Raw genomic sequence first — 27,605 nt, 5'->3', positions numbered from 1 at the left:
TGGGCCTTTTTTTGGCCCATTTTTGAGGCTTTTTTGGGCCTGTTTTTTCGGAAAAAAACGGGCCCAAAAAAAGGAGGCCAAAAACACTTTTTTTGTTGTTTTCCTCTTCTAAATTTAGGTGCGTCTTATAGTCCGAAAAATACGGGTGCTTATTTTTATTGCTATAGGTCCCCGCCTCTCTGCTAGGGGATGCTCCGCCTTCAACCTCTTCCTGCATATCAAAAGTCCCCAAGTGACATTATCTCTTTGCTCTTTGTGAAGGAGCCTCTCCCGTCCCATCCCCGCAGCCCTGGACTACATGCCATCACGTGTGCACAGATCAACACACCTCATACAGCTGTTATTTTGATGGAGGTACGGCCCGCTCAAAAAGAGCTCTTCCCATGTAGATCAGTGCTCTGCACATCCCTATGATGGATCGAGAGTTAAAACCAGAGAAGCAGCATTGTAGCATGGCCCAAACGGATCTGCAAGGAAAATTGCCGTGACATGTTAGCAGCGGTGGAAGCGACCCGCAGTAAAAAAAAAAGTTCCCTTTTTGCAGTTTGTCAAACGATGCGATTTCCGTTGTTCAGGCAGATGGTTTATCTCGCTGCCACCACTATAAAGGCCCTGCTGCTTGGATCCATCCAGGACCCTCCCCCCTCAAGTCTCAGAAGGGGTGCAAGTGCTCCTAAACGGTCTGTGACGATAAGATCGATGTCCCCACACAGAAGGCAGCCTAGAACAGTAATGGCTAACCTTTTTGCCATCGTGTGCCAGTGGGGTGCGTGTGTGTGTGTGTGTGTGAGTCTTGCGCACGCGTGCCCACAACCATAATTCTATGCGCCCCGCCCCCGGGACCCCTCTCCCCTGCTCCTGGCACGCAATGGCCCAGTAGGCCCATTTTTCTCACACCTGGCTCCAGAGCCTTTCTAGGAGTTGGGGGTGGGCAAAAACTGCCTTTCCCACACACCCCCTGGAGGTCCTTTGGATGCCAGAAATGGCCCGTTTGCCAACTTCCGGTGGGACCAGAAGTTGGCAAATGGGCCTTTTTTGGCCTCCGGAGGACCTCTGCGGGGTGGGTGGGTGGGTGAGGCAGTTATCACCCTCCCCAGACTCCTAGAGAGGCCCTGGAGGCTGGGGACAGCAAAAAACGGGCCTTCTGGTCCCACTGGAAGTTGGCAAATGCGCCGTTTTCAACCTCCGGAGGACCTCCGGGGGGTGGGGGTGGGGAAGGCCGTTTTCCCTCCCCCGACTCCTAGAGAGGCCCTGGAGGCTGGGGACAGCAAAAAACGGGCCTTCTGGTCTCATCGGGAGTTGGCAAATGGGCCGTTTTCGGCCCCTGGAGGACCTCCGGGGGGGTGGGGAAGGCCGTTTTCACCCCCCCGACTCCTAGAGAGGCTCTGGAGCCAGGTGTGAGAGAAAAATGGGCCTTCCCCCCCCCTCCCCAAGGCCCTCTGGAGGCAGGAAACAGCCTGTTTCCCTACTTCTGGTGAGCCCAGAAGGCCCGAAAACCAGCTGGAGCTGAGCTCACGTGCCCACTGATATGGCTACGCGTGCCAAATAGGTTCGCCATCACAGGCCTAGAATGACGGGTGGGAGACACAAGTGGGAGAAACCCCAGAAAGGATGATCCATTCGGCCTGCTCGAGTCATTGGGTTTGGGGACGGTTGTCCCTCAAAATGTGTCCAAAGTCAGTCTGGAGGAAGAGGAGGTGAACGAGAAGAACTAGGTCCAGAGAGACTAAATCAGGGACGGCCAATCTTTCAGGGTCCAGCAGTCATATTCTGGAATGGTTGCGATGCATTGTGGGCCCCTGTTGCCAAACATCAGTCGGAGGATGTGCCATCACACTTCCAAAGAATGACTTCCTGGCAATTCTGGGATCAGACTACGCAGGAGAGACCCGAGTTCAAATCTACCTTCCAGCACAGAAACCTGCAGCTGATGTCGAGTTACGACATCATACCCAAAGGCCTGTTTCTTGGGTACCCGCATGCTGACGCCATAAACAAGTATGTCAGGGTTGAGGTTTACACTAGGACGTGGCTACAGTTGTTTCCCCTCCCCCCCACTTCCTCCTCCACTTTGTGGATTCCTATGACAATTAGAAGCAACGTTTAGGATAAGACCAGGAGGGAAAGATCCGAGTTCAAATCCACCTTCCATCGTGGAAATCTTCTGGTTGATTTGGAGCTGGTTACCTTGCCGAATTTTGCTGAAGCAACATCCCATCAGGGAGGCTCCAGGATCAAAGGCGGGATATAGCCCTAATTAAAAAAAAAGAAGAGAGTAAACCAATTGGGAACACCCACAAAATTATCCCCCTCCACTCCAGCAATCTTGAATGTTGTTGCATTTGCTACAGAAAAGAAAGTAAACAGGAATCTTGCACGCTGATTCTGCTTGCTGGAAGCCATGTTTTCTTCTTGAAATTCTGTGTCTGGAAGACTCGGCGGTACTGAGCCGTGATGGCGCAGTGGTCGGAATGCAGTACTGCAGGTTACTTCTGCCAGCTGCCAGCAGTTCGATTCTCACCAGCTGAAGGTGGACTCAGCCTTCCATCCTTCCAAGGTCGGTAAAATGAGGATCTAGATTATTGGGGCAATATGCTGAGTCTGTACACGGCTTAGAGAGAGCTGTAGAGTACTGAGAAGCCGTACGTTACTAAGGACTCTCAAAATTGGAGAGTCAAGCATTTCGGCTAGTAGGCTGAGGGAGACTTGGTGGCCAAAGGATCAGAAGATACCTGCCATCCCTGTCTTACAGAAATAGGTCAGACAACTTTGATTATGATGAGATATCCTTAAATCATAGAGCTTTAGAAGTTCAGTTTCGTAGGAACCCACAAGGGATCTTGATATACTATTGATGAGCAATCCTAAATTTCTGGCATCATCATCTTTTAACGACCCCATAATCCCTTGCAAGGTAGTCTGGGAAACTGAATGGAGCTAGCAGAGTGTTTAATGGCCGGATGCCCTCCCTGGTCGCCAATGCGGAGTTTTGTTCAGCAGATATATTCTCAGTGTGCCCAGGAACAAAAATATCTGTCTCTACTAGGATTGAACTCACAGCCTCCTGATTGATTGTGAGGCGAGGGCTCTACCTCTAGGCCACTACACCACTCCTCCTAAATTCCTAGCATATTCCTAGCAAACCTACGATAGGGGATCCTTGAATCGTTATCTCCAACTGAAAGACCTCTGCAAAACTCCAGGCATTTCTATAGATCCTCTCACATCTCCGGTCCTCACTGAGAAGCAAGATCACTGCACAGAATTAACGCTCTTTCCTTCTCCTTCCAAGAATTCAAATTAGGGTCCGGCGATCACTTAGATGTGGCGCGAGCTGAAGATTCAAATTCACTTCCCAGTCCTTGAAAGCGGGGCTGGCAAAAGAAGCCATTGGAAACACTGGACAACCACAATGGGCCAACACACCAAAAATAAAAAAAAATGCACAGACAGACACATATATATTCATATCTAATGCAAAGAAACGGCGTCCATGTTCTACACAAATCTCTTTCCACAACGATTTCTATAGTTTTTCTCCGAAATCTTTCTATGATTAAGGGCTCCTTCATCCTTCTGCCCCCACAAAAATAAAAATAAAAAAATAATCCAAAACCAGAGTAATTTTCATACTCCTAGCATTTAAATCCATCTTCATCCTGCGTGGATTCTTTGATGCAAAGTCAGGGAATACGCCCAACAAAAGCTCTTTCCACATTCCAGGCATTTAAATGGCTTCTCTCCGGTGTGAATTCTTTGATGGCAGCTGAGGTATTTGCTGGTGCTAAAGCTCTTCCCGCACACCAGGCATTTATAAGCTTTATCCACAATATGGATCCGCTGATGGCAGGTCAGGTACCTGTTAGTGCTGAAGTTCTTTCCACACACTAAACATTTGAACGGCTTCTCGCCGGTGTGGATCCGCTGATGTGAGGTAAGGCTGGTGCCTCGGCTGAAACTCTTCCCGCACTCCATGCATTTAAAGGGTTTCTCTCCCGTGTGCGTTATCTGGTGCAAGGTGAGGGAGTTAGCCCAACAGAAGGTCTGTCCGCACTCCAAACATTTGTAAGGTTTCTCTCCGGTGTGGATCCTCTGATGGGAAAGGATGTACTTGCTCGTCGTGAAGCTCTTCCCGCACACCAGGCATTTATAAGCTTTATCCACAATATGGATCCGCTGATGGCAGGTCAGGTACCTGTTAGTGCTGAAGTTCTTTCCACACACTAAACATTTGAACGGCTTCTCGCCGGTGTGGATCCGCTGATGTGAGGTAAGGCTGGTGCCTCGGCTGAAACTCTTCCCGCACTCCATGCATTTAAAGGGTTTCTCTCCCGTGTGCGTTATCTGGTGCAAGGTGAGGGAGTTAGCCCAACAGAAGGTCTGTCCGCACTCCAAACATTTGTAAGGTTTCTCTCCGGTGTGGATCCTCTGATGGGAAAGGATGTACTTGCTCGTCGTGAAGCTCTTCCCGCACTCCAGGCATTTGTACGGCTTCTCTCCCATGTGGATAGTCTGGTGGGAAATAAGGCTCGTTCGTCTCCGGAAAGTCTTCCCGCACTCCAGGCATTTGAAGGGTTCCTCCCCCGTGTGGATTCGGCGATGCGAAGTCAGGCACTGGCGCGTAATGAAACTTTTCCCGCAGTCCAAACACTGAAAGGGCTCCTCCCCGCGATGAAGGCGTTGGTGGTAGCTGAGGCTGGTGCTGTGGACGAAGCGCTTCCCGCACTCGGTGCATTTGTACGGTTTCTCTCCCGTGTGGATCCTCTGGTGGGACATGAGATACTGTCGGGTACTGAAGTTCTTCCCGCACTCCAAGCAGGCGTGCGGTTTCACACCGGTGTGACTGCGCTGGTGGTAGGTCAGGCTTGTCCTGTGACTGAACCTCTTGCCGCACTCGGGACACTTGTAGGGCTTCACGCCGGTGTGGTGTTGCCGGTGGTAAGTGAGGCTGGTGTTGTGGATGAACCTCTTGCCGCACTCTAAGCATTTATATGGCTTCTCCCCCGTGTGGATCCTCTGATGGGAGGAAAGGCTGGTGCTCCTGCTGAAAGTTTTCCCGCACACCAGGCACTTGAATGGCTTCTCCCCCGTGTGGACGATCTGGTGCAAGGTCAGGGAATTGGCCCAGCAGAAGGTCTCCCCGCACTCCAGACACTTAAAGGGCTTCTCCCCGGTGTGGATTCTCTGGTGACAGGAAAGGTATTGCCTGGTGCTGAAGCTCTTCCCGCATTTGGCGCACTTGAAGGGCTTCTCTCCGGTGTGAACTCGCCGGTGACAGCCCAGGTACTGCCTGGTGCTGAAGCTCTTCCCGCACTCCAGGCATTTGTAGGGTTTCTTGGTGGTGTGGCTCTCCCAGTGAGCGATCAGGCTCGACTGGCAGTCGAAGGCTTTGCCGCACAGAAGGCATTGGCTCCATTCAATCCCGTCTTCTATTTTTTCGCGGACCGGAAGCTCGTAGAATTCGGTGTTGTAAGAACCCGGAGATTCATCCTTCACTCTGCTGGCTTCGGTGTTTGGTCTCTGCTTGTCATCCTCCTCGCTTCCAATTTTTCCAAACAATATCTCATAGATTTCTCCATTTTCACTCTCTGGCCAGTCATTTCCTGGCAGGAGGGAAAAACAAAAAGATTTTTGGTAAATTATAAAATGAAGTCTAACATTCTACATTCCATCCATCCATCCATCCCATCCCATCCCATCCCATCCCATCCCATCCCATCCCATCCCATCCCATCCCATCCCATCCCATCTCATCTGGCAGCTATAGTGTTGAGCTGGATTATTTGCGGCCAGAGGCTGCTTGAGGTTTGTGTGTGTGTGTGATCACTTTGCTCTGGAACTTGCCAGAAACGTGGGAGCATTTAGGGAAATGTGGAGCACAAAAGGGGCGGTTTGAACTGCCAGCTACTTGTGTTACCTCTGTGCCGTGCCCCGGGACATCACACTTACCCAAAGAGGAGGCAATGCCACTGTTCTCTGCCATCACATCCCTATGTAGAGCTCTTTGGTCCGGATCCAGCAGCGCCCACTCCTCCTCACTGAAAGTCACAGAGACTTCCTCAAGCATCACCTAAAAAAGCAGCAAATGTCGGCTTTGTACAATTAAAGCAGCGTATTCCTTAGCAAAATCCAACGGGGGTCTTGAAGACCCAGTGGGACAGAACACGAGGCCCCTTGGTCTGTCATGTCCTACTCCTCCTTTGACGGCCGGGTCGGGGAAGTCCGTATCAAGCGTGCCTCTGCAGCTTTGCCAAAGTTCTGTCAGAGTTCTCAGGGCAGGCAGGAGACCAGGATGTGACTTCAGCAATCCAAATTAGACTTTGCCTGACTCAAAGAATGCCAGAAAGCAGATCCTTTATATAGGCCATGGGGTGTGGCTCCATGACTCAGCACTTATCCAGGCCTGCCCCTCCCTTCCTTTTGCTGACGTCACCTCTCCATTCTCCGGAAGCGTGGATCTATCCACTGCATCGTTTCGTCCCCAGCTGCCAGCAATTCCAGCTCGTGGCTGGCTTCAGGTGCACATGCTATCGGGGGGAGGTTTGTTTGCTCGGTTTGTCCGGGCATGGTGCCAGGGCTGGAGGCATGCCAGGACATTCTTCTGCACTATCAGTCTCTGGCTGAGATAGCAGGAGATGAAAGGGGCCCGGCTGCGGAGAGGGGGGCGAGCGAGGCACAACATGGTCCTTGGAAAGGGTTCTTTAGGGATACCCAGGTAGTCCTCGACTTACGACCATAAGCGAGCTCAAAATTTCTGTGGCTAAGCAAGAGAGTGGTTTAGTGAATTTTGCCCCATCTTGCTCGTCACAGTTGTTAAATTGCTGCAGTTGTTAAGTCGGTAACACGGTTGTTAAGCGAATCTGGCTTCCCCATGGACTTTGCTTCTCAGAAGGTCGCAAAAGGGGATCCCGTGACCCCAGGACACTGCATCCGTCATAAATATGAACCAAGTGCCAAGTGTCTGAATTTTGATCACGTGAGCGTAGAGATGCTGCAATGGTCGTAAGTTTGAAAAATGGTTATAAGTCATTTGTTTTCAGGTAACTTCGAATGGTTGTAAGTCGAGGACTACCTGTATCTGACAGCAGCAAAATTCTTTCAAATCCAATGAACTGAATCCCAAGTTATCTTCCTGAGAGATTATCCCCTTACCTGATCCAGCTGTGCAGAAGGTAGGTTACATCCAGTGGCCAGCTGTGGTTCATTCCCTGGGAGAGAGAGAGAGAAAAAATATATATAGATGATTTGATTTCTGGGATCTGGAAGGCGAACTATCAAGATTCCGACTGATGAACCCCACCAAGCAAGCACTGTTGAGACGATCCAATCTTTTAATGCAAAACTTTATTGAGAACATCAATTCAGCACAGAATGAAAGCAAAATCAACTCTGGCTGATTCCCAGGCAATTCAGTATAAGTATAGAATCCTCCCTCCCCCCATTAGTATAGGTCACATTGTCTGTTAAGTATCCAAGTGTTGCTATGGGAAAATCTCCACGACTCTGGCAGACACCTGTGGAATGTCCTTGGTTCCCATGCGATAGTTTATTGTTTTGGTCTGGAATGCACATTCCAATCTCTCCCTCCCTTTCCCCCAGGTCTGTCGGCAAGCTGTGAAGCAGTAAAAGTGAAAGCAGCTGAATACAATTCAAAGCTTGACACTCAGATTCTACAATGAAGGTAGAGAAATGTCGATGAAAGTGTTGTGGTCCGCCAGCAGCCTGCGGAGCTGGCAACGGAATTGGACAGCGATGAGGCTGAGGTGGGGCCAAGGCCATCGGGGAGTGAGGTGCGGACTCCAGAGACTGATAGTAGTGAGGCAGAGGAACAGGAGGAGCCTGTTCCTAATGCACGCATGAGAAGAGCTGCCAGAAGGCAAGAGCAGCTCAAACAAAAAGGACAACTCAGGAGTAGGGCCAAGAGATGATTGGCCCCTCCCATAAGGCTTAAAACAGACCAGCAACGGCGTTTGGGCTTTGCCGAAGTTGGTAGCTTGGTCACCTTGCATTTATTTTTGTATCTGTAACTTCTGAACGTTTGCCAAGAAAGCCCTTCGGCAGTTTGGCTAATTGGACCAAGGTTTGCAACAGGACTGAGGAATTTGCTTTAATTTAATTGAACTATGCTGGGAATGAAGTAATTCTCAGCTGTTTGAATAAAGTTCGTTTGTTTTTTCACTGACTGAGTTTCCTAGGTCACAACAGAAAGTCCACCTATCATCCTTCACTAAACCTCAGGTCCTTCTGAGAAAGATGGGGCCAAAAATGCTTCATCCTTTCCCACAATAATAATGTTGGGAATGGGGCTGGGTGAAGCAAGAAGGACCATCCCAGTTCCTGCCAGAGGGGTGTCTAGAATTTATTTATTTATTTATTTATTTAATCACATTTTTATACCGTCCTATCTCCCGAGGGACTCAGGGCGGTTTACAGCCTATTAAAAACACAAAAACACAAATATAAATACAAGATAAAATACTAATTAAAAAACTTATTGAATAAGGCCGAATTTAAAATTATAATTAAAATACTAAAACCCCATTAAAAACTGAATTAAAATTAACATCCTAGCCCAGTCCTGCGCAAATAAATAGATGTGTCTTAAGCTTGCGGCGAAAGGTTCGAAGGTCGGGAAGTTGACGGAGTCCCGGGGGAAGTTCGTTCCAGAGGGTGGGAGCCCCCACAGAGAAGGCCCTTCCCCTGGGTGTCGCCAGTCGGCACTGCCTGGCGAACGGCACCCCAAGGAGTCCCTCTCTGTGAGAGCGCACGGGTTGGTGGGAGGCAGTCGGTGGCAGCAGACGGTCCCGTAAGTAACCCGGTTTCTTCACTCCTGGTCGAATACCTTCACCCATATCCCACCCTGAGGTTCTGAGAGAGGGACAGGTTCAGGTTCCCCAGGGAGCTTCTGCATCCCAGGAGAACCAGAACTTGGTTCTTCCCATTTCTAGTCCAGCCCCTTCTCTCCCACACTGCTTCCTCCTACAATAAAGAATCTAGATTTCTGCAATGGTTCTCTAATTGGGTAAACGTTTAAAAAAAAACCATGTCTTTTGTTTTGAGGGGTTTAAAGGGCAAAACGCTTTGCTTTTGCTTGCTTTTTTCAAAAGGCAATGGGACTTTCAGGTTTTTCTTTTCTTTTTTTTTAAAAAGACGTTTCGCTTCTCATCCAAGAAGTTTCTTCAGAACTGAAGAAGCTTCTTGGATGAGAAGCGAAATGTCTTCAGAGCGAAACTGGAAAGTCCACTTGCCTCTTGAAAAAACAGCACCTTTGGGATGACTACCCGCATTTCCCTGAAAACAAGACCCTGTCTTATATTTTTTTGAACCCCGAAATAAGTGCTTGGCCTTATTTTCAGGGAGGTTATTATTTTGGGGCACATGGAGCAAGACGGGGATCCTCTTGCCATCTTACCTCATTTCCAGCTCTGTCTCCCTAACCCCAATCAGAGGAAATGGCAGGGACCAGCTGCGCATGCAGTTAAATATTTTTGGAGAGGGCTTATTTTTTTTGGGGGGGGGGTATTTTAACACATGCGCTCAAAAGCCCAATTGGGCTTATTATCAGGGGTTGTCTTATTTTCAGGGAAACAGGCTATCTATAGTAAAGGTAATGTTGTGACTCGTCCTCCCTCCTCTCCTCAGCCGGCCCCTCCCGTCTCCAACCGGGCCTTTTATCAGACTCCGAGTCTGATAATGAAGATGAACGGCCTGTCATGCCTCCAGCCCCCGGCCCTGGCCCCATGCCCAGAGAGGACGCCAGGAATGGGAGGACAAGACTGATAAACTTCACTCATACAGCATGTGTTCCTTTGGCTCAGCCGTCAGAGCAGGAAGCCAGCAAGGTATTGGAATTGCTCTGGTCTACTTCTGACCCCTCCCTTTCCCAGACAGCAGATCCAGCTGAAGACAATTCACAGTGGGAGGATCCTCGCTTCCGGAGATCTGAGAGGCGACGCCAGCAGAAGGAAGGGAGGGGCAGGCCTGGATAAATGCTGAGTCATGGAGCCACACCCCACAGCCTATATAAAGGACCTGCTTTTGGCATTCCAACCTTGATTCAAGCAAAGTCTTATCGAGTTTGCTGATACCGGACCCTATCGCTGAAGTCACAACTTGGACTCCTGCCTGCCCTGATAAACCTCAAAGGAACTTGGTAAGCTGCAGAGGTTTCGTTGCCAAGTTTGTTACGGACTTGCTTGAGTCGTTCGTCGGAGTGGGGGGTGGGACACGACAGGTAAAGGTTCCCCTCGCACATATGTGCTAGTCGTTCCCGACTCTAGGGGGCAGTGCTCATCTCCGTTTCAAAGCCGAAGAGCCAGCGCTGTCCGAAGACGTCTCCTTGGTCATGTGGCTGGCATGACTCAATGCCAAAGGCGCACAGAACGCTATTACCTTCCCACCAAAAGTGGTCCTTATTTTTTCTACTTGCATTTTTTATGTGCTTTCGAACAGCTAGGTTGGCAGAAGCTGGGACAAGTAACGGGAGCTCACCCCATTATGTGGCACTAGGGATTTGAACCGCTGAACTGCCGACCTTTCAATCGACAAGCTCAGCATCTTAGCCGCTGAGCCACCCTTCCTTATGTATAGATAGTATTTTTCAACCTCGGACGTTTTTAAGGGGTGGCCTTCAATTCTCAGAGTTCCCCCAGCCAGCATTCTGGATTCATCATTCATCGTTCCATGCTGGCTGGGGAATTCTGGGAGTTGAAGTCCACTCGTCTTAAAGTGGCCATGCTTGAAATACAAGAATCTAAACCAACCCAATAAAAGACATTTAATTCCTTGTCATCCATGTTTTCTGCCTGGGAAAAACAGCATTGGGCTTTTGCCTTGAGAGCTTTTTAACGATTCTGACTACCTCACCATGACAGTCCCAAAGGTGTTTTTTCCGTTCCAAACTATCCTGTCAGAGCTGAAGAAGCTTCTTGGATGAGAAGCGAAATGTCTTCAAAAGAAAAAAACAAGAAAATCTAGTTGCCTCCTGAAAAAGCACCTTTGGGACAACCATGAGCTGGATGACTGGGAAATTCTACATACTCACCATGACAGCCTTTTTGGGAGAACCCTCACAAAATATGACCCAAATTTTAAATAGCTGTCTAACCCAGATTTATGTTTGCATTATAGGGACGCGGTGGCTCAGGGGCTAGGATGTTGAGCTTGTCGATCGAAAGGTTGGCAGCTCGGTGGTTCGAATCCCTAGTGCTGCCGTGTAACGGGGTGAGCTCCCGTTACTTGTCCCAGCTTCTGCCAACCTAGCAGTTTTGAAAGCACGTAAAAATGCAAGTAGAAAAAATAGGGATCACCTTTGATGGGAAGGTAACAGCGTTCAGTGCGCCTTCGGCATTTAGTCATGCCGGCCACATGACCACAGAGACGTCTTCGGACAGTGCTGGCTCTTCCGCTTTGAAACGGAGATGAGCACCGCCCCCTAGAGTCGGCAATGACTAGCACGTATGTGCGAGGAGAACTTTTACTTTTTACCTTATAATTTTAGTTACGCTTTACCAGCAAAAAGGCGAAGCTGGAAAATGGCCTCCAAGCACTTACCTAATGGAATGGCGATCTTGTCCACTTCTTGCTTGATCCGCCTTACAGGTGGCTTAGGATGAGGCCCTTGTATTTTTTTTCCTACCCTGGGAAAGTTGGTAGGTTCTGCCACAACTCGGTCCTTCGAAGGAAAAAGAAAATGATAAAACCCCAAAGAGCAAAGAGGAAGATGAAAAAAGAAATACAGGTAGTAGGAATAATGGATGGAAACTGATCGAGGAGAGATTCAACCTAGAAATAAGGAGAAATTTTCTGACAGGGAGAACAATCAACCGATGGAACAGATTTTGCCTTCGGAAATTGCGGGCGTTTCATCACTGAAAGTTTTCAAGAAGAGACTGGATTGCCATTTGTCAGAATTGGTGTAGGGCAGCGATGGCTAACCTTTTTGCCACTACGTGCCAGGCTAGGGGTGGTGGTGGGGTAGCGTGTCCGTCCACACCCATAATTCTATGTACCCCGCCCCCATGCATGCGACACCCCCCCCCTTGCTCCTGCCATGCGATGGCTCGGTAGGCCCGTTTTTCTCTCTCACCTGGCTCCAGAGCCTCTAGAAGGGGCCACCCAGTCGGCAGCTGTTGGTAATTGACCTCCCTCAGGCTCACATGCTGTGGAGGAGGGGAGGGGTCTAGTTGCTCCGTTTGCCTGGGCATGGAGCCAGAGCTGGGGGCTGGAGGTATTTCTTCTTCTTCAGCCTGTCTGGGCATGGAGCCAGGGCCGGGGCCGGGAGGCATACTAGAACATTCCTCCGTGTTCGGAAGCAGATAAGAAGACCCCGGCTGAGGTGAGATTGGATGAGACACAACAATGGCCTTCCCCACCAGAAGAAAGAAAGGCTCTGGAGGCTGGGGACAGCAAAAAACAGGCCTTGCCCACCACCCTCCGAGGCCCTATGGAGGCAGGAAACAGCCTGTTTCCCTACTTCTGGTAGGCCCAAAAATCAGCTGGCTGGCAGGCGCATGCACGGTTGGAGCTGAGCTCGCGTGCCCACTGATATAGCTATGCGTGCCATAGGTTCGCCATCCCGGGTGTAGGGTCTCCTGCTTGGCCAAGGGGTTGGACTAGATGACCTATAAGGTCCCTTCCAACTCTATTATTCTGTTACAGTCCTCGACTTGCAACAGTCCATTTAGTGACTGATCAAAGTTGCAACGGCTCTGAAAAAAGTGACTTATGACCATTTTTCACACACACCACCATTGTAGTATCTCCTATGGTGCCATGATCAACATCCACCTTCTGACAAGCAAAGTCAACGGGGAATCCAGATTCACTTAACAACCGTGTGACTAACTGAACAAATGCAATGATTCACTTAGCAACAGAAATTTAGGGCTCAATTTTGATCCCCCAAAAGGAGGGGAAAAGTCTGGTTGCATATTCACCATTAATATTGTAACTTGTATACAGGTCCTTGACCTACGACCAAAATGGAGCCCAGAATTTCTGTTGCTAAGCAAGACAGTTGTTAAGTGAGCTTTGTCTCATTTTACGACCTTTCTCACCACAACTGTTAAGTGAATCGCTGCAGATGTTACGTTAGCTTCCCCGTGGAACGACTTGTCTCCAGAAGTTGTAAATGCTCCAGCACTGGAGGTTTTGAAGAAGAGATTGGACAACCATTTGTCTGAAATAGTATAGGGTCTCCTGCCTGAGTAGGGGGTTGGACTAGAAGACCTCCAAAGTCCCTTCCAACTCCTATTCTTCTTCTTCTTCTTCTTTTTTTTTTTTGAATTTATATCCCACCCTTCTCCGAAGACTCAGGGCGGCTTACATTGTGTTAAGCAATAGTCTTCATCCATTTGTATATTATATACAAAGTCAACTTATTGCCCCCAACAATCTGGGTCCTCATTTTACCTACCTTATAAAGGATGGAAGGCTGAGTCAACCTTGGGCCTGGTGGGACTTGAACCTGCAGTAATTGCAAGCAAGCTGCTGTTAATAACAGACTGCATTAGTCCGTTGAGCCACCAGAGGCCCCTACTCTACTCTACTCTACTCTACTCTACTCTACTCTACTCTACTCTAAAATGCAGTGAGCAGAAAGCAGCTGAGGGATGCTCAAGCGAACCATCTCAAGGCCCTGTTCTCACCTGCTGCCTTTTCTCCTCCGCCTGGCTCAGCAGGAAGCCTTCGGCCAAGGCCACCGCCTGGGAGCAGGTCTCCGCCTTACATTCCCGCACCCAGTTCTTCATCTCCGGGGGCAGGACGGCCAGGAACTGCTCGAGGATCACCAGGTCCAGCATCTCAGCCTTGGAGTGCATCTCCGGCTTCAGCCACTGATGGCAAAGATCGTGCAGTTGGCTGCAAACCTCTCGGGGACCCTTCGCATCCTGATAGGCGAACTGCCGGAAGTGTTCTCGCCGGACATCGGAACCGGGCAGGTCCTTGATCGGGATTTTCTGCACCTCAGGTTCTCTGCTGCTCGAACCCCGGAGACGATACGGAGTCTTTTTGGCCTCTGGGCAGACCTTCTTCTTCCCCGATTTCTTCTCCGATCTGTGATCCAGCTCGGCCTGTGATGCGGCCATGTTGGGCCTGTCCTGCAAGGTCATCTCTGACGGCATAGTTCAATGCTTTCTCTTCCCGACCAAGACTGACCCAAACAGCAGGGCTCTGCCAAGTCCTGCCAAGCCCCCGAAGGGCTCGGATGGACCCTTCTGACAGGAGACGCTGTTAGGCAGCCCAATTGCAGCTCCTCTGCCTGCAGACAAGGGAAAAACCAAGACCCGATTCACATGTTGCGGGTAAAAACCTTAAACCCAACTTAGCGAAAGACGTCCGCAGCGTTCACATGATCTGCCTGAGCAAAGAAATCACACGACGGCTTACGGTGGGGGGGGGAGGGGTAAGCCTTTTTAAACAACACACTGGGGAACTTGGATTGCCCCCCTCTCCTACTCGAACATCTTCCCCACCACAGAGTGAGAAAGGGATGAGATCAGATGAGAATCTCAAATTTAGGTCTACAACAGGGGTCCTCAAACTAGGCCAAAGCTATTAATCCGGCACACGCGGGACCACAAGGTTGCTCCGTCCACATCGCCCCACCTACCTATCAGTCTTCTGGAGGCAGAGGAGGCCAAAACCCGGCCTACAGAGAGAGGGGGCGAGGGAGAGAGAGAGAGGGAGGGAGGGAGGGAGAGAGGGGGGGAGAGAGAGAGGGGGGAAGGGAGAGAGGAGGGAGGAGGAGAGAGAGGGAGGAGAGAGAGATAGGGAGAGAGGAGGAGAGGAGAGAGAGAGGAGGAGAGAGAGGAGGAGAGAGAGGGAAGGAGGGAGAGGGGGAGAGAGAGGGGGGAAGGGAGAGAGAGAGGGAGGGAGGGAGAGAGAGGGAGGGAAAGGGGAGAGAGAGAGGGAGGGAGGGAGAGGAGGAGAGAGAGACAGAAGTCTCTCTCTCTCTCTCTCTCTCTCTCTCTCACACACACACACACACACCACAAGGCAGCTACATATCTTCACTAATCCTCTTTCCACCCCCAGGAGCAAAACAAATTGAAGTTTAATTTATGTGTATTGTTTAATGGACTGCTAAATTGGCCACGTCCACCCAGTCACATGTCCACCTAGCCACACCCACCCAGACAGTCCGCCCCCCCCAACTTTTTGAGGGAGTGTGAGTTGGCCCCCTGTTTAACAAGTTTGAGGACCCCTGGACTACAACAACCCCGAGAGGTAGGCTCAACTGAGAGAAGACTGCTTCAGACCCCTAGAGCAGCGTTCCCCAATCTTTGTGGGTTGGCGGCCGGAGGGGAGGGGGCAGGCGCCTTTATACAAACACACGCATGAGTGAGCGAAGCTGCACGATGGCCTCTGTGATGCTAGCGCCTGCACAACACTCGCCATGATGCTGACAACACTAGCGTGAGTGGGTGGGCATGTGCGCACACGCACCTGCCCAAGAGAGCTTTCATGACTGAAAGAGGGCCAAAACCTGGATTTCACCATTCCTAGTCTCCCCTTTTCCCTCTTGTCTCCCACCCTGGCTCTGGGGATAAAGGGGATATTCATGATAGGGGCTAGGATGTTGAGCTTGTCGATCAAAAGGTCGGCATCGGCAGCTCGGCAGTTCGAATCCCTGGTGCTACCATGTAATGGGGTGAGCTCCCGTTACTTGTCCCAGCTTCTGCCAACCTAGCAGTTTCGAAAGCACGTAAAAATGCAAGTAGAAAAAATAGGGACCACTTTTGGTGGGAAGGTAACAGTGTTCTGTGCGCCTTTGGCGTTGAGTCATGCCGGCCACATGACCACGGAGACGTCTTCGGACAGAGCTGGCTCTTTGGCTTTGAAACGGAGATTAGCACAGCCCCCTAGAGTCGGCAACAACTAGCACGTATGTGTGAGGGGAACCTTTACCTTTATTTATGAATAGGTCCCCTAGGGAGCTATGCCGACCCACCTCAAATGCATCTCTGGGCACATTTTCCTGCTCCACTTTTAAAGAACAAAGGTCTGTTCCCCTCGCACATATGTTCTAGTTGTTCCTGACTCTAGGGGGCGGTGCTCATCTCCGTTTCAAAGCCAAAGAGCCAGCGCTGTCCGAAGACGTCTCCGTGGTCATGTGGCTAGCATGACTAGATGCCAAAGGTGCAAGGTGTTACCTTCCCACCAAAGGTGGTCCCTATTGTTCTACTTGTATTTTTTATGTGCTTTCGAATTGCTAGGTTGGCAGAAGCTGGGACAAGTAGCGGGAGCTCACCCCGTTACGCGGCAGCACTAGGGATTCGAACCGCTGAACTGCTGACCTTTCGATTGACAAGCTCAGCATCTTAGCCACTGAACCACCACATCTCTATGTACTTACTTTAAGGCAGGGGCCCCATTCGGAATTGGGCCGTGCAAGCAGTGGGAGAGCCTGTATGTGTGTGTGTGTACAGTTCCACTTGCATGAGAGGCAGGCGAGTATGTGCACATGTGACGCTCCACTTGTGCAAGCGTCGTGCGTGCGAGCCCGCCACTCATGCATATAGAGCTGCGTACACTTGCCGTTCGCACGGAACCATCTCCTCTCCCCATCTTTACTGCTGCCAGTTTACAAAGCTGGAAAGGTGGAGACTACTATTTTAAGGTACCCAATGAATGTACAAAATAGGCAGTAAGGAAGAAGGGGAATTCAGACACAAAACTGATTACCATATGTAGAAAACAAACACAGGGTCAATCAAAAAGATCTCAAATGCCTACACACCAACGCACAAAATATGAAGAATAAATAGGGCGAACTGTAAATCCAAGTATATGAGGGCAGATATGATATTGTTCCCATTATATAAACTTGGTGGGATGAAACCCATGAATGGAATATATACCTAAAGGTAAAGGTAAAGGTTCCCCTCGCACATAGGTGCTAGTCGTTGCCGATTCTACGGGCGGTGCTCATCTCCGTTTCAAAGCCAAAGAGCCAGCGCTGTCCGAAGACGTCTCCGTGGTCATGTGGCTAGCATGACTAGATGCCAAAGGTGCAAGGTGTTACCTTCCCACCAAAGGTGGTCCCTATTGTTCTACTTGTATTTTTTATGTGCTTTCGAATTGCTAGGTTGGCAGAAGCTGGGACAAGTAGCGGGAGCTCACCCCGTTACGCGGCAGCACTAGGGATTCGAACCGCTGAACTGCTGACCTTTCGATTGACAAGCTCAGCATCTTAGCCACTGAACCACCACATCTCTATGTACTTACTTTAAGGCAGGGGCCCCATTCGGAATTGGGCCGTGCAAGCAGTGGGAGAGCCTGTATGTGTGTGTGTGTACAGTTCCACTTGCATGAGAGGCAGGCGAGTATGTGCACATGTGACGCTCCACTTGTGCAAGCGTCGTGCGTGCGAGCCCGCCACTCATGCATATAGAGCTGCGTACACTTGCCGTTCGCACGGAACCATCTCCTCTCCCCATCTTTACTGCTGCCAGTTTACAAAGCTGGAAAGGTGGAGACTACTATTTTAAGGTACCCAATGAATGTACAAAATAGGCAGTAAGGAAGAAGGGGAATTCAGACACAAAACTGATTACCATATGTAGAAAACAAACACAGGGTCAATCAAAAAGATCTCAAATGCCTACACACCAACGCACAAAATATGAAGAATAAATAGGGCGAACTGTAAATCCAAGTATATGAGGGCAGATATGATATTGTTCCCATTATATAAACTTGGTGGGATGAAACCCATGAATGGAATATATACCTAAAGGTAAAGGTAAAGGTTCCCCTCGCACATAGGTGCTAGTCGTTGCCGACTCTACGGGGCGGTGCTCATCTCCGTTTCAAAGCCGAAGAGCCAGTGCTGTCCGAAGACGTCTCCGTGGTCATGTGGCCGGCATGACTCAACGTCAAAGGCGCACGGAACACTGTTACCTTCCCACCAAAGGTGGTCCCTATTTTTTCTACTTGCATTTTTACGTGCTTTCGAAACTGCTAGGTTGGCAGAAGCTGGGACAAGTAACAGGAGTTCACCCCATTACACGGCAGCACTAGGCATTCGAACCGCTGAGCTGCCGACCTTTCGATCAACAAGATCAACGTCCTAGCCCCTGAGCCATCGCGTCCCTCTAATATATAGCTAGAAGTATTTAAATTGTTTAAAAGAAACAGACCTAATAAAAGGGGAGGTGGAGTTGTGATATATATAATAAATAACTACATCTCTACAGAAATAGAGTAGAGCAATGGTGCAAACCACCTTGAATGCATTAGGGCCAGGTGTATATTACTGGCCACCTAAACAGAAGAAATAGATGGATTTCTTGTTAGTCAGTTAACTAAGGTATGTAGGAAGCACACCACATTAGTAATGGGGGACTTTAACTACCCTGACATCAACTGGGAGACAAACTCTGCACCTAGTGGAAGACCGAACAAATTCCTGACAAACCTAACAAACATCTTTGTCTCCCCAAAGATAGAGAAAAGAGCTAGAGGATCAGCCACACTGAACTTAATTCTGACTAACAAAGATGAAATGATAGGAGGTGTTGAAGTTATAGAAATCTTGGCAGGTGGGGGGAGTGATCATACAACACTGGAATTCAACATTATGCAAGCACAAGCAATAGAACAAAGTCAAACTAGAGTTTTGCAGATTTCAGTAAATTTAGAGAGAGCAGATTTCAATAAATTTAGAGAGAGCTTGGGAAGGATTCCAGGGATATAAACCCTCAAGGGGAAAACAACCTCAGAAGCTTTGGAAACCTTGAAAAGTGAGAGTATAAAAGCCCAATCTAGCACAATACCAATGAAGAAAAAAAACAATAGCTGTTCAAAAGAAACCAAGGACTTTGATAAATTGAAAGACAAAAAGGACAAGTATAAAAAGTGGAAAGAGGGGCACATAGCTAGGGCAGAATATCAGCAAATATTCCGAATCTGCAGAGATGAAGTCAGGAAAGCAAAGGCCCAAGATGAACTAATGTTAAAAAAAACCCCAAAATAAAAGCTTCTTTCAACATGTAAAGAAACAAAACAAAAACCAAAACCCCCAAAACCAAAAACCCAAGGAAAACAATTGGTTCATTAACTGGAGAAAATGGCAAGAAAGTGTTAAGTAGCAGGGAGAAAATGGAAGTGTTTGACTCATTGTTTGCATCTGCCTTTACACAAAAGCAAAAAAACAACAAAAAACAGTCCAACATATAAAAAAAAATTTCTATAAATTGAAGAATAGGAATGCAAGTCAAAATAAGCAAGAAAATGGTAAGAGAACACTTATCCATTCTAGGTGAATTCAAATCACCAGGACAATGAATGAATATGAACAGAATAGAGCTGAAAGGCACCTTGGAGGTCTTTTAGCCCAGGGATCTCCAACCTTGGTCCCTTTAAGACTTGTGAACTTCAACTCCCAGAGTTCCTCAGCCAGCCACAAGTCTTAAAGGGACCAAGGTTGGAGACCCCTGTTCTAGCCCATGCCCCTATTCAAGCAGGACAACCTGTACCAGGGGTCTGCAAACTTGGCTCTTTTAAGATTTGTGGACTTCAACTCTGGCTGAGGAACTCTGGAAATTGAAGTCCACAAGTCTTAAAAGAGCCAAGTTTGCAAATCCCTGACCTATACTATTTCAGATAAGTAGCTGTCTAGTTTCTTCTTAAAAACTTCCAGTGGTGGTGCGCCCACTAAGTCTGTTTTTTCTTATAAAATTTTTTATTTTATTTCTTATAAGCATATTATAAGTTGCCTTTCGGGTGCATTTCAAGGTTTTGGTTACCACCTTTAAAGCGCTCCATGGCTTGGGACCTGGGTACTTACGGGACCGCCTGCTGTTACCTCATGTCTCCCACCGACCCGTACGCTCGCACAGAGAGGGTCTTCTCAGGGTGCCGTCTGCCAGACAATGTCGGCTGGCGGCCCCCAGGGGAATGTCCTTCTCTGTGGGGGCCCCCACTCTTTGGAATGAACTTTCCCCTGGTTTACGTCAAATACCTGACCTTCGGACTTTTCGCCGCGAACTGAAAACATATCTGTTTGTTCGTGCGGGGCTTTCTTAAATTGTCTAGTTTTAAATTTTAAATTTCTTTTAGTTTTAATTTGGGGTCTTTTAGATTTTTAACTATTTTAATTTCGGCCACACTGTATAATAAGTTTTTTAATTTACTTTTAACTGTACATTGTTTCTTTTTTACTTTGGCTGTACACCGCCCTGAGTCCTTCGGGAGAAGGGCGGTTTATAAATCTAATAAAATAAATAAAAATAAAATAAATAATATTAAAAATGTACATTCCCTTATTCATAGTTAATCACACATATACATATATTTTCTAAAGAAAGAGAAACAAAAAAAAAAAGATTTTCAATTATATTCGGGGTTGCTTTTCTACCCTTTCTTCTCCCTTATTGTACAACAAACCTTCTCCTCCTCCATCTTTCTTTCCCTTCCCTACTTTCTTCTATCCTCTCTTACTTTCTTCTTTCCTTCTCTCTTTCCCTTTCCTTTCCCCCACTCCTCCCTTTTCCTCCCCCTTTCTAACCTTCTCTCCTACTCTTTTCCCTACCCTTTCTTCCTCTCCATTTCCCTTTCTTCCATTCCTCTCTCTCCTTCTCCTCTCCTCTCCTATCTTACCCTCTATTCCTCTCTCCTTTCATTATTCTTTGTTGTCCACTATTTCCCCTATTTGGTATCCGAGCAACCCCAATTTTCTATTAATATATACAATATATTATTATTCAATTATATATATACAATCATATATATATAATTGAAAAGAGCGCCTACAATGTCTGAAGGCAAGCTGCTCCATTGGTTAATTGTCCTCACTGTTAGGAAGTTTCTCCTTAAAATGGATTACTAGATGGATTACATTCCAAGGTTCTGAAGGAATTGGCAGACGTGATCTCAGAACAACTGAAACATATTTTTTCAAAGATCCTGGAGCACTGGGGAACTACCAAATGACTGGAAAAGCGCTGATGTAGTTCCCATCTTTTAAAAAAAGGAAAAGAAATGGATCCAGGAAGCTACAGATCTATCAGCCTGACCTCAACACCTTGGGAAGATTCTGGAAAAGATAAGCAACGAATCTGCGAACGCCTACAGGCAAACAAAGTCATAACCAGAAGCTAACATGGATTTGTCAAACAAACAGATCATGCCAGACAAATCTTGTTGCATCCTTTGACGATGTGACAAAATTAGCAGCCAGGTGTGGCTCAGGCTGTAAGAAGCCTGTTATTAAACACAGCTGCTTGCAATTACTGCAGGTTCTAGTCCCACCAGGCCCAAGGTTGACTCAGCCTTCCATCCTTTATAAGGTAGGTAAAATGAGGACCCAGATTGTCGGGGGGGCAATAAGTTGACTTTGTATATAAATATACAAATAGAATGAGACTATTGCCTTACACACTATAAGCCGCCCTGAGACTTCGGAGAAGGGCGGGATATAAATGTAAATAAATTTTAAAAAAAGTTTCTTCAGAACTTTGGGGTGTAAACCATCTGGTCCTGATGATTTGACCTTGTCTAGAATGGACAGGTGTCCATTTTTCTTGCTTATTTTGACTTGCACTCCTAATCTGAATTTTACAGTATATATATATATATATTTGGATAGGTTTAAAAATGACTTGCACCAAACCCTTCAACTTCAGGAAAATTATCATTTTATGCTATACCTCTCACTACAGGAAATCCTTGACTTAACTACAGTTCATTTAGGGACCGTTCGAAGAATAGAATTTTTATTGGCCAAGTGTGATTGGACACACAAGGAATTTGTCTTGGTGCAGATGCTCTCAGTGTACATAAAAGAAAAGATACGTTCATCAAGGTACAACATTTACAACACAATTGATGATCAATATATCAATATAAATCATAAGGATTGCCAGCAACAAGTTATAGTCATACAGTCATAAGTGGAAAGAGATGGGTGATGGGAACTATGAGACGATTAATAGTAGTGCAGATTCAGTAAATAGTTTGACAGTGTTGAGGGAATTATTTGTTTAGCAGAGTGATGGCCTTCGGGAAAAAACTGTTCTTGTGTCTAGTTGTTCTGGTGTGCAGTGACTTATGACCATTTTTTACAGTTGCAATCTTTGCAGGTCACGTAGTCAGGATTCAGAAGTTTGGCAACTGACCCTTATTTACGACGGTTGCAGTGTTCCCGGGTCACGTGATCACATTTTGTGACAGGGCAGTGATTCACTGAACGACCGCGGCAAGAAAGGTCGTAAAATGGGGCAAAACTCACATCACAAGTGTCTCGCTTACCAACCAAAAATTTGGGACTCAGTTGTGGTCGTACTTCGAGGACTACCTGTACTGGGAAATATTCCTTTTGAAAGAAAGGTATGCTCATACAGTGTGTGTGTATGTGTGAAAATTTGTACACATCAAGCAACCACAAAGAATTTCAGCAGAAATTCAGGCAAGCTGCAAACCCTCCACCCCATTAGACTCCACTTGATAGTAAGACCTGAAGTTACTGTATTTTTCGGACTATAAGATGCACTCCCGCCCCGCCCAAAAAAAGTGAGTGGAAATGTCTGTGCGTCTTATAGACCAAATACGGGCCTGTTTTTGGCCTCCAGAATCCTCTGCGCATCACGTTTTTGCCCTCCCCGGCCCCCAGACGCACTCTGTGGTGCTCCGCACGTCCTGTTTTTGCCAATAATGGGCCCGTTTTTGGCCTCCTGAACCCTCTGCGTGTCCCATTTTTGCCTTCACCGGCCCCCGAAGGCACTCTGCAGGCCAAAAACGTGCGCGTTTTTGGCGAAAATGGGATGCACAGAGGGTTCTGGAGGCCAAAAACGGGCCTGTTTTTGGCCTGCAAAGTGCTTCTGGAGGCCGAGGACTGCAAAAACAGGACGCGCAGATGCCAAAAACTATTTTTTTTTCTTCCTCTAAATCTAGGTGTGTTTTATAGTCTGAAAAATACGGTAAATTTCTCCTTCACGTTCATCAAAACTTAGATTTCTTTACTCTTGAGGGAAGCTAAGGAGTTGTGGGGGGGGGGAGCGGGGAGGGAAGAGGGTTTCCTTTATCCATCCTCTCGTCCTTCATCCCCAATTTATTTATTTATTAATCTATTTATTAATCACATTTATATACCGCCCTATCTCCCGAAGGACTCAGGGCAGTTCACAGGCAAATAAAAACATATAAATACAGATTAAAATAACAATTAAAAACTTATTCTACAAAGCCGAATATTTAAAAACAGTATAAATAATAAAACCCATTTAAAACCAATAAATTTAAAATCTAATCCAGTCCTGCGCAGATGAATAAGTGTGTTTTAAGCTCGCGACGGAAGGTTCGGAGGTCCGGAAGTTGACGAAGTCCTGGGGGTAGTTCGTTCCAGAGGGTGGGAGCCCCCACAGAGAAGGCCCTTCCCCTGGGCGTCGCCAGACGACACTGCCTCGCTGACGGCACCCTGAGGAGTCCCTCTCTGTGAGAGCGCACGGGTCGGTGAGAGGTATTCGGTAGCAGTAGGCGGTCCCGTAAATAACCCGGCCCTATGCCATGGAGCGCTTTAAAGGTGGTTACCAAGACCTTGAAGCGCACCCGGAAGGCCACAGGTAGCCAGTGCAGTCTGCGCAGGATAGGTGTCATACGGGAGCCACGAGGGGCTCCCTCTATCACCCGCGCAGCCGCATTCTGGACTAACTGCAGCCTCCGGATGCCCTTCAAGGGGAGCCCCATGTAGAGAGCATTGCAATAATCCAGGCGAGACGTCACGAGGGCGTGAGTGACCGTGCATAGGGCATCCCGGTCTAGAAAGGGGCGCAACTGGCGCACCAGGCGAACCTGGTAGAACGCTCTCCTGGAGACGGCCGTCAAATGATCTTCCAGAGACAGCCGTTCATCCAGGAGGATGCCTAAGTTGCGCACCCTCTCCATCGGGGCCAATGACTCGCCTCCAACAGTCAGCTGTGGACTCAGCTGACTGTACTGGGATGCCGGCATCCCCAGCCCCTCTGTCTTGGAGGGATTGAGCCTGAGCCTGTTTCTCCCCATCCAGACCCGTACGGCTTCCAGACACCGGGACAGCACTTCGATAGCTTCGTTGGGGTGGCCTGGTGTGGAAAAGTACAGCTGGGTACAATCCAGATTATTCCCCCCAAAACCAAACGCTCCCCACACTGGAGAACCTTATTACCCAAAAGTCCTCCTATTATAGGTAGCCCTGGCCTTACGACCACAATTGAGCCCAACATTTCTGTTGCTAAGCGAGACACTGGCTAAGGCAGCTTTGCCCCGTTTTGCGACCTTTCTCGCCAGAGTCATGAAGTGAATCCCTGCAGTTGTACAGTTAGCCACACCGTTGTAAAGTGAATCTGGCTTTCCCGTGAACTTCGCCTATCAGGAGGTTGCAAAAAGGGGAGCCCGGGACCCTCCGGGACACCCGACACCGTCGAAAATATGAGTCAGCTGCCAAGCACCCGAATTTTGATCATGTGAACCAGGGTACAACGGTCGTAAAGGTGAAAAATGGTCGTAAGTCACTTTTTTTAATGCCGTTGGAACGGTCATAAATGAAATCGTCGTAAGTCAAGGATTACCTGTACTAGGATGATGGGAGCTGCAGCCCAAAAGTGCAAAGGGTGTAAAAAAATAAACAAATCCCAGCAATACCCAATTTTGAGCCTTTCACCAGAAATCTTCAAAATAAAAGAAAAAGGCCAAAAGCTGCCCTCAAATTCAGCTTGACTCCCGGTGACTTTGTGGGCACCGCAATGCCATTCTTTCGGCAACCGTGCAGAAATGGTTCCCGACTAACTTCCTTCACTGTTTGTTTGTTTTTTGTCTTTTTCCTTCTCAGGATAAAAGTCGTGGCCGGAGCTGGGATCTCCTGGTGGTCTCCCCGCCAAACTCTGAGAGCCGAAGTGGGGGAGTGGGGAAAACGGTCCAGCTCTGGGCAGGGAGACCCAGCCTCTGGTCTATAGAGACGCCCAATTTTCAACCTGGGTAACTTTTTAAGATTTGTGGACTTCAATTCCCAGAATTCCCCAGCCATTGCTTCACTCTGCATGCAGAGCCATTGCTTCACTTCTGCATGCAGAATGAATAATTCTGCATGCAGACATGAGGTTGTGACCTTCTTTTAAGATCTTTATAAAAAAAAAAGCAAGCCAGGATTCCTAACATTCATATAAAAAGGCATATCCTAATGCGGAAGGTCTCAACCTTGGCCACTTGAAGATGGATGGACGGCAAATTCCATGGCTGGCTGGGGGAATGCTGGGAGTTAAAATCCACTCAAGGACTTTTTCAAGTTGCCAAGGTTGAGAAACAGGTTCTTAGTGTGTGTGTGTATCTGGGGGGGATGTGTCTCAAAACCTGGCCATTTTAAGCCTTATGGATTCCAACTCCCAGCATTCCTCAGCCAGCCATGTTGGGGGGGGGAATGCTGGGAGTCGAAGTCCACTCAAGGACTTTTTCAAGTTTCTAAGGTTGAGAAACAGGTTCTTAGTGTGTGTGTGTCGGGGGTGGGGGGGGATGTGTCTCAAAACTTGGCCATTTTAAGCCTTATGGATTCCAACTCCCAGAATTCCTCAGCCAGCCATGTTTGGGGGGGGGGGAAATGCTGGGAGTCGAAGTCCACTCAAGGACTTCTTCCAAGTTGAGAAACAGGTTCTTAGTATGGGGATGGGGAGGTCTCGAAAAACTTGGCCATTTTAAGCCTTATGGACTCTGTTGAGTCTGATTGGCTGAGATGCAGGACACAACAAACTCCAACTCCCAGAATTCCTCAGCCAGCCATGTTGGCGGGGGGGGGGAGGAGAGGAGCGGGGGAATTCTGGGAGTTGAAGTCCACTCATCTTTAAAAGTGGCTGCAGTGGAGACCTTCTTGAACTCTTTCGTAAGGCCGGTTTTTCCTTTACGGAGAAAATTAGAAGAGGGAGGGGTGGTGGTGATGGTCTTAGGCACCCCTCCCTCCCCAAAACTCCTAATGAATAAAGCACCGGCCAAACCCGGGTGCTCAGGCTGTAAGAAGCCTGTTATTAAAACACAGCAGCCTGCAATTACTACAGGTTCAAGGCCGGCCCAAGGTTGACTCAGCCTTCCATCCTTTGTAAGGTAGGTAAAATGAGGACCCAGATTGTTGGGGGGCAATAAGTTGACTTTGTAAATATACAAATAGAATGAGACTATTGCCTTACACACTGTAAGCCGCCCTGAGTCTTCGGAGAAGGGCGGGGTATAAATGTAAATTAAAACAAAAACAAAAAACAAACAAACCCCGAAGCCCTGTAACTTTTCCCAGCTCCATCCGCTTTAGAAAACGGCTCCTTTAGACTCCTTCCCACCACTCCAACCAACGCTTTTGCGAGATCCCGATCCCAAAGGGGGACCGGGCGGTAAAAACGCTACGCATCCCTTCGGGGCTCCCGGTTCGCCCTTTCCCTTCCCATCCCATCCCAAAGAGACGCGATCGGGAGGCGGGGAAGGCTTGGGAAACAGCGCGCCGAAATAAACTTGGGGGGTGGGGGGGAAAGAACCGCATGCAAAAGGGGGGCAGAGATTTGGGGGTCTTGGAGGTATGGGGGGGGACTTGATCTTCTCACCTGCTGTTTTCCCTTCTCTCTCCCCCCCTCCCACTCAAAAGGCCTCCTTGCATTGTCTTCTCCAAGCGCAGCTGGACCGCGCCTGGTTTCCCCTCCCCGCCCTGCTTTCGCAGCTCGATCCATCTCCCAACCACCCATCCCCCAAAGGCAAGGCTGAAGATCCGGACTCACCGGCCCCCGCCCTTCGGATGGGGAAACAAAGGCCCGGGGAGACGCTGAGCGGGAGGGCGGGTGGACCCCAGACCCAAACTCAGCCCCCAGCCGGCTCCCACCTCGCTCCACCCTTTTCGCATCTGATCCGTCCTTCCTCGCTTGCTTTTCCAGCCCCCCCCTCCCCGCTCCCCAGTCCGGCGCTGCTGCGAGGGATAGGCTCGCCAGTCCGGATGGGGAGGTGGCTTGGTGGTGGAGGGCCCCCCTCCCCTCCCCAAACTTTCCTCCCTCCCTCCCTCCCTCCCTCCTTCCTCCCTCCCTTCCTCCTTCTTTCCTTTCTTCCTCTCTAGGAATCCCCTTCCCACCATCCCTGTAACCCTTCAAAAGCCAAGAGGCAGATTTGGGGAGAGGGGAGAGAGAAAAAGTGGGGGGAAGATCCAATCTCGATTGCAGAAAAGATGACTTCAGTAACAGAGTTGTTAATACTTGGAATACACTACCTGACTCTGTGGTCTCTTCCCAAAATCCCCAAAGCTTTAACCAAAGACTCTCTACTATTGACCTCACCCCATTCCTAAGAGGTCTGTAAGGGGCGTGCATAAGAGCACAAGCGTGTCTACTGTTCCTGTCCTAATGTTCCCTTTGATTATATCAAATTAATATAGTTATTACATACTCATGCTTATATATTGTTTAGTTATTTCATGCTTATGCTTATATATACTGTGTGACAAATAAATAAATAAAAATAAATAAAATAAAGAGGAGGGGAAAAAGGAAGAGAGGGAAACTTGGACATTTACACCGATTGGGGAGAAGGGGTGGGGGAGATTTGATGATATAAAAACTCGATTGCAGAAAATATGACTTCAGCAACAGAGTGGTCAATACCACCTGACT

The 27,605-nt window shown here is 48.3% G+C and overlaps 1 protein-coding gene across 1 annotated transcript; it reads right to left on the bottom strand.

Moving 5' to 3' along the window:
* Positions 1 to 1,022: 1,022 nt before the first annotated feature.
* Positions 1,023 to 26,864, bottom strand: LOC131191912 (zinc finger protein 420-like). Its single transcript, XM_058170538.1, has 6 exons — positions 26,727 to 26,864; positions 13,650 to 14,260; positions 11,554 to 11,674; positions 7,153 to 7,208; positions 5,950 to 6,070; positions 1,023 to 5,603 (listed from the first exon to the last, which is right to left on the bottom strand). The coding sequence occupies exons 2-6, from the start codon at positions 14,121 to 14,123 to the stop codon at positions 3,655 to 3,657; spliced, it is 2,721 nt and encodes a 906-aa protein (XP_058026521.1). The 5' UTR covers positions 14,124 to 14,260; positions 26,727 to 26,864; the 3' UTR covers positions 1,023 to 3,654.
* Between the last annotated feature and the right edge of the window lie 741 nt (positions 26,865 to 27,605).

The sequence above is a fragment of the Ahaetulla prasina genome, chromosome 2 (assembly GCF_028640845.1).
Source record: "Ahaetulla prasina isolate Xishuangbanna chromosome 2, ASM2864084v1, whole genome shotgun sequence".
Lineage (NCBI taxonomy): Eukaryota > Metazoa > Chordata > Lepidosauria > Squamata > Colubridae > Ahaetulla > Ahaetulla prasina.
The sequence above is the reverse complement of the archived record's forward strand: the minus strand, read 5'-3'. Positions and strand labels throughout refer to the sequence as shown.

Excerpts from the sequence above, each read along its gene's own strand:
- LOC131191912 (XM_058170538.1), bottom strand. The coding sequence starts at position 14,123 with ATGCCGTCAGAGATGACCTTGCAGGACAGGCCCAACATGGCCGCATCA. Across the intron at positions 6,071-7,152 it reads CTTCTGCACAGCTGGATCAG|GTGATGCTTGAGGAAGTCTC; the intron begins GTAAGGGGATAA and ends CTGCTTTTTTAG. Across the intron at positions 5,604-5,949 it reads TGGCATTGCCTCCTCTTTGG|GAAATGACTGGCCAGAGAGT; the intron begins GTAAGTGTGATG and ends CCCTCCTGCCAG.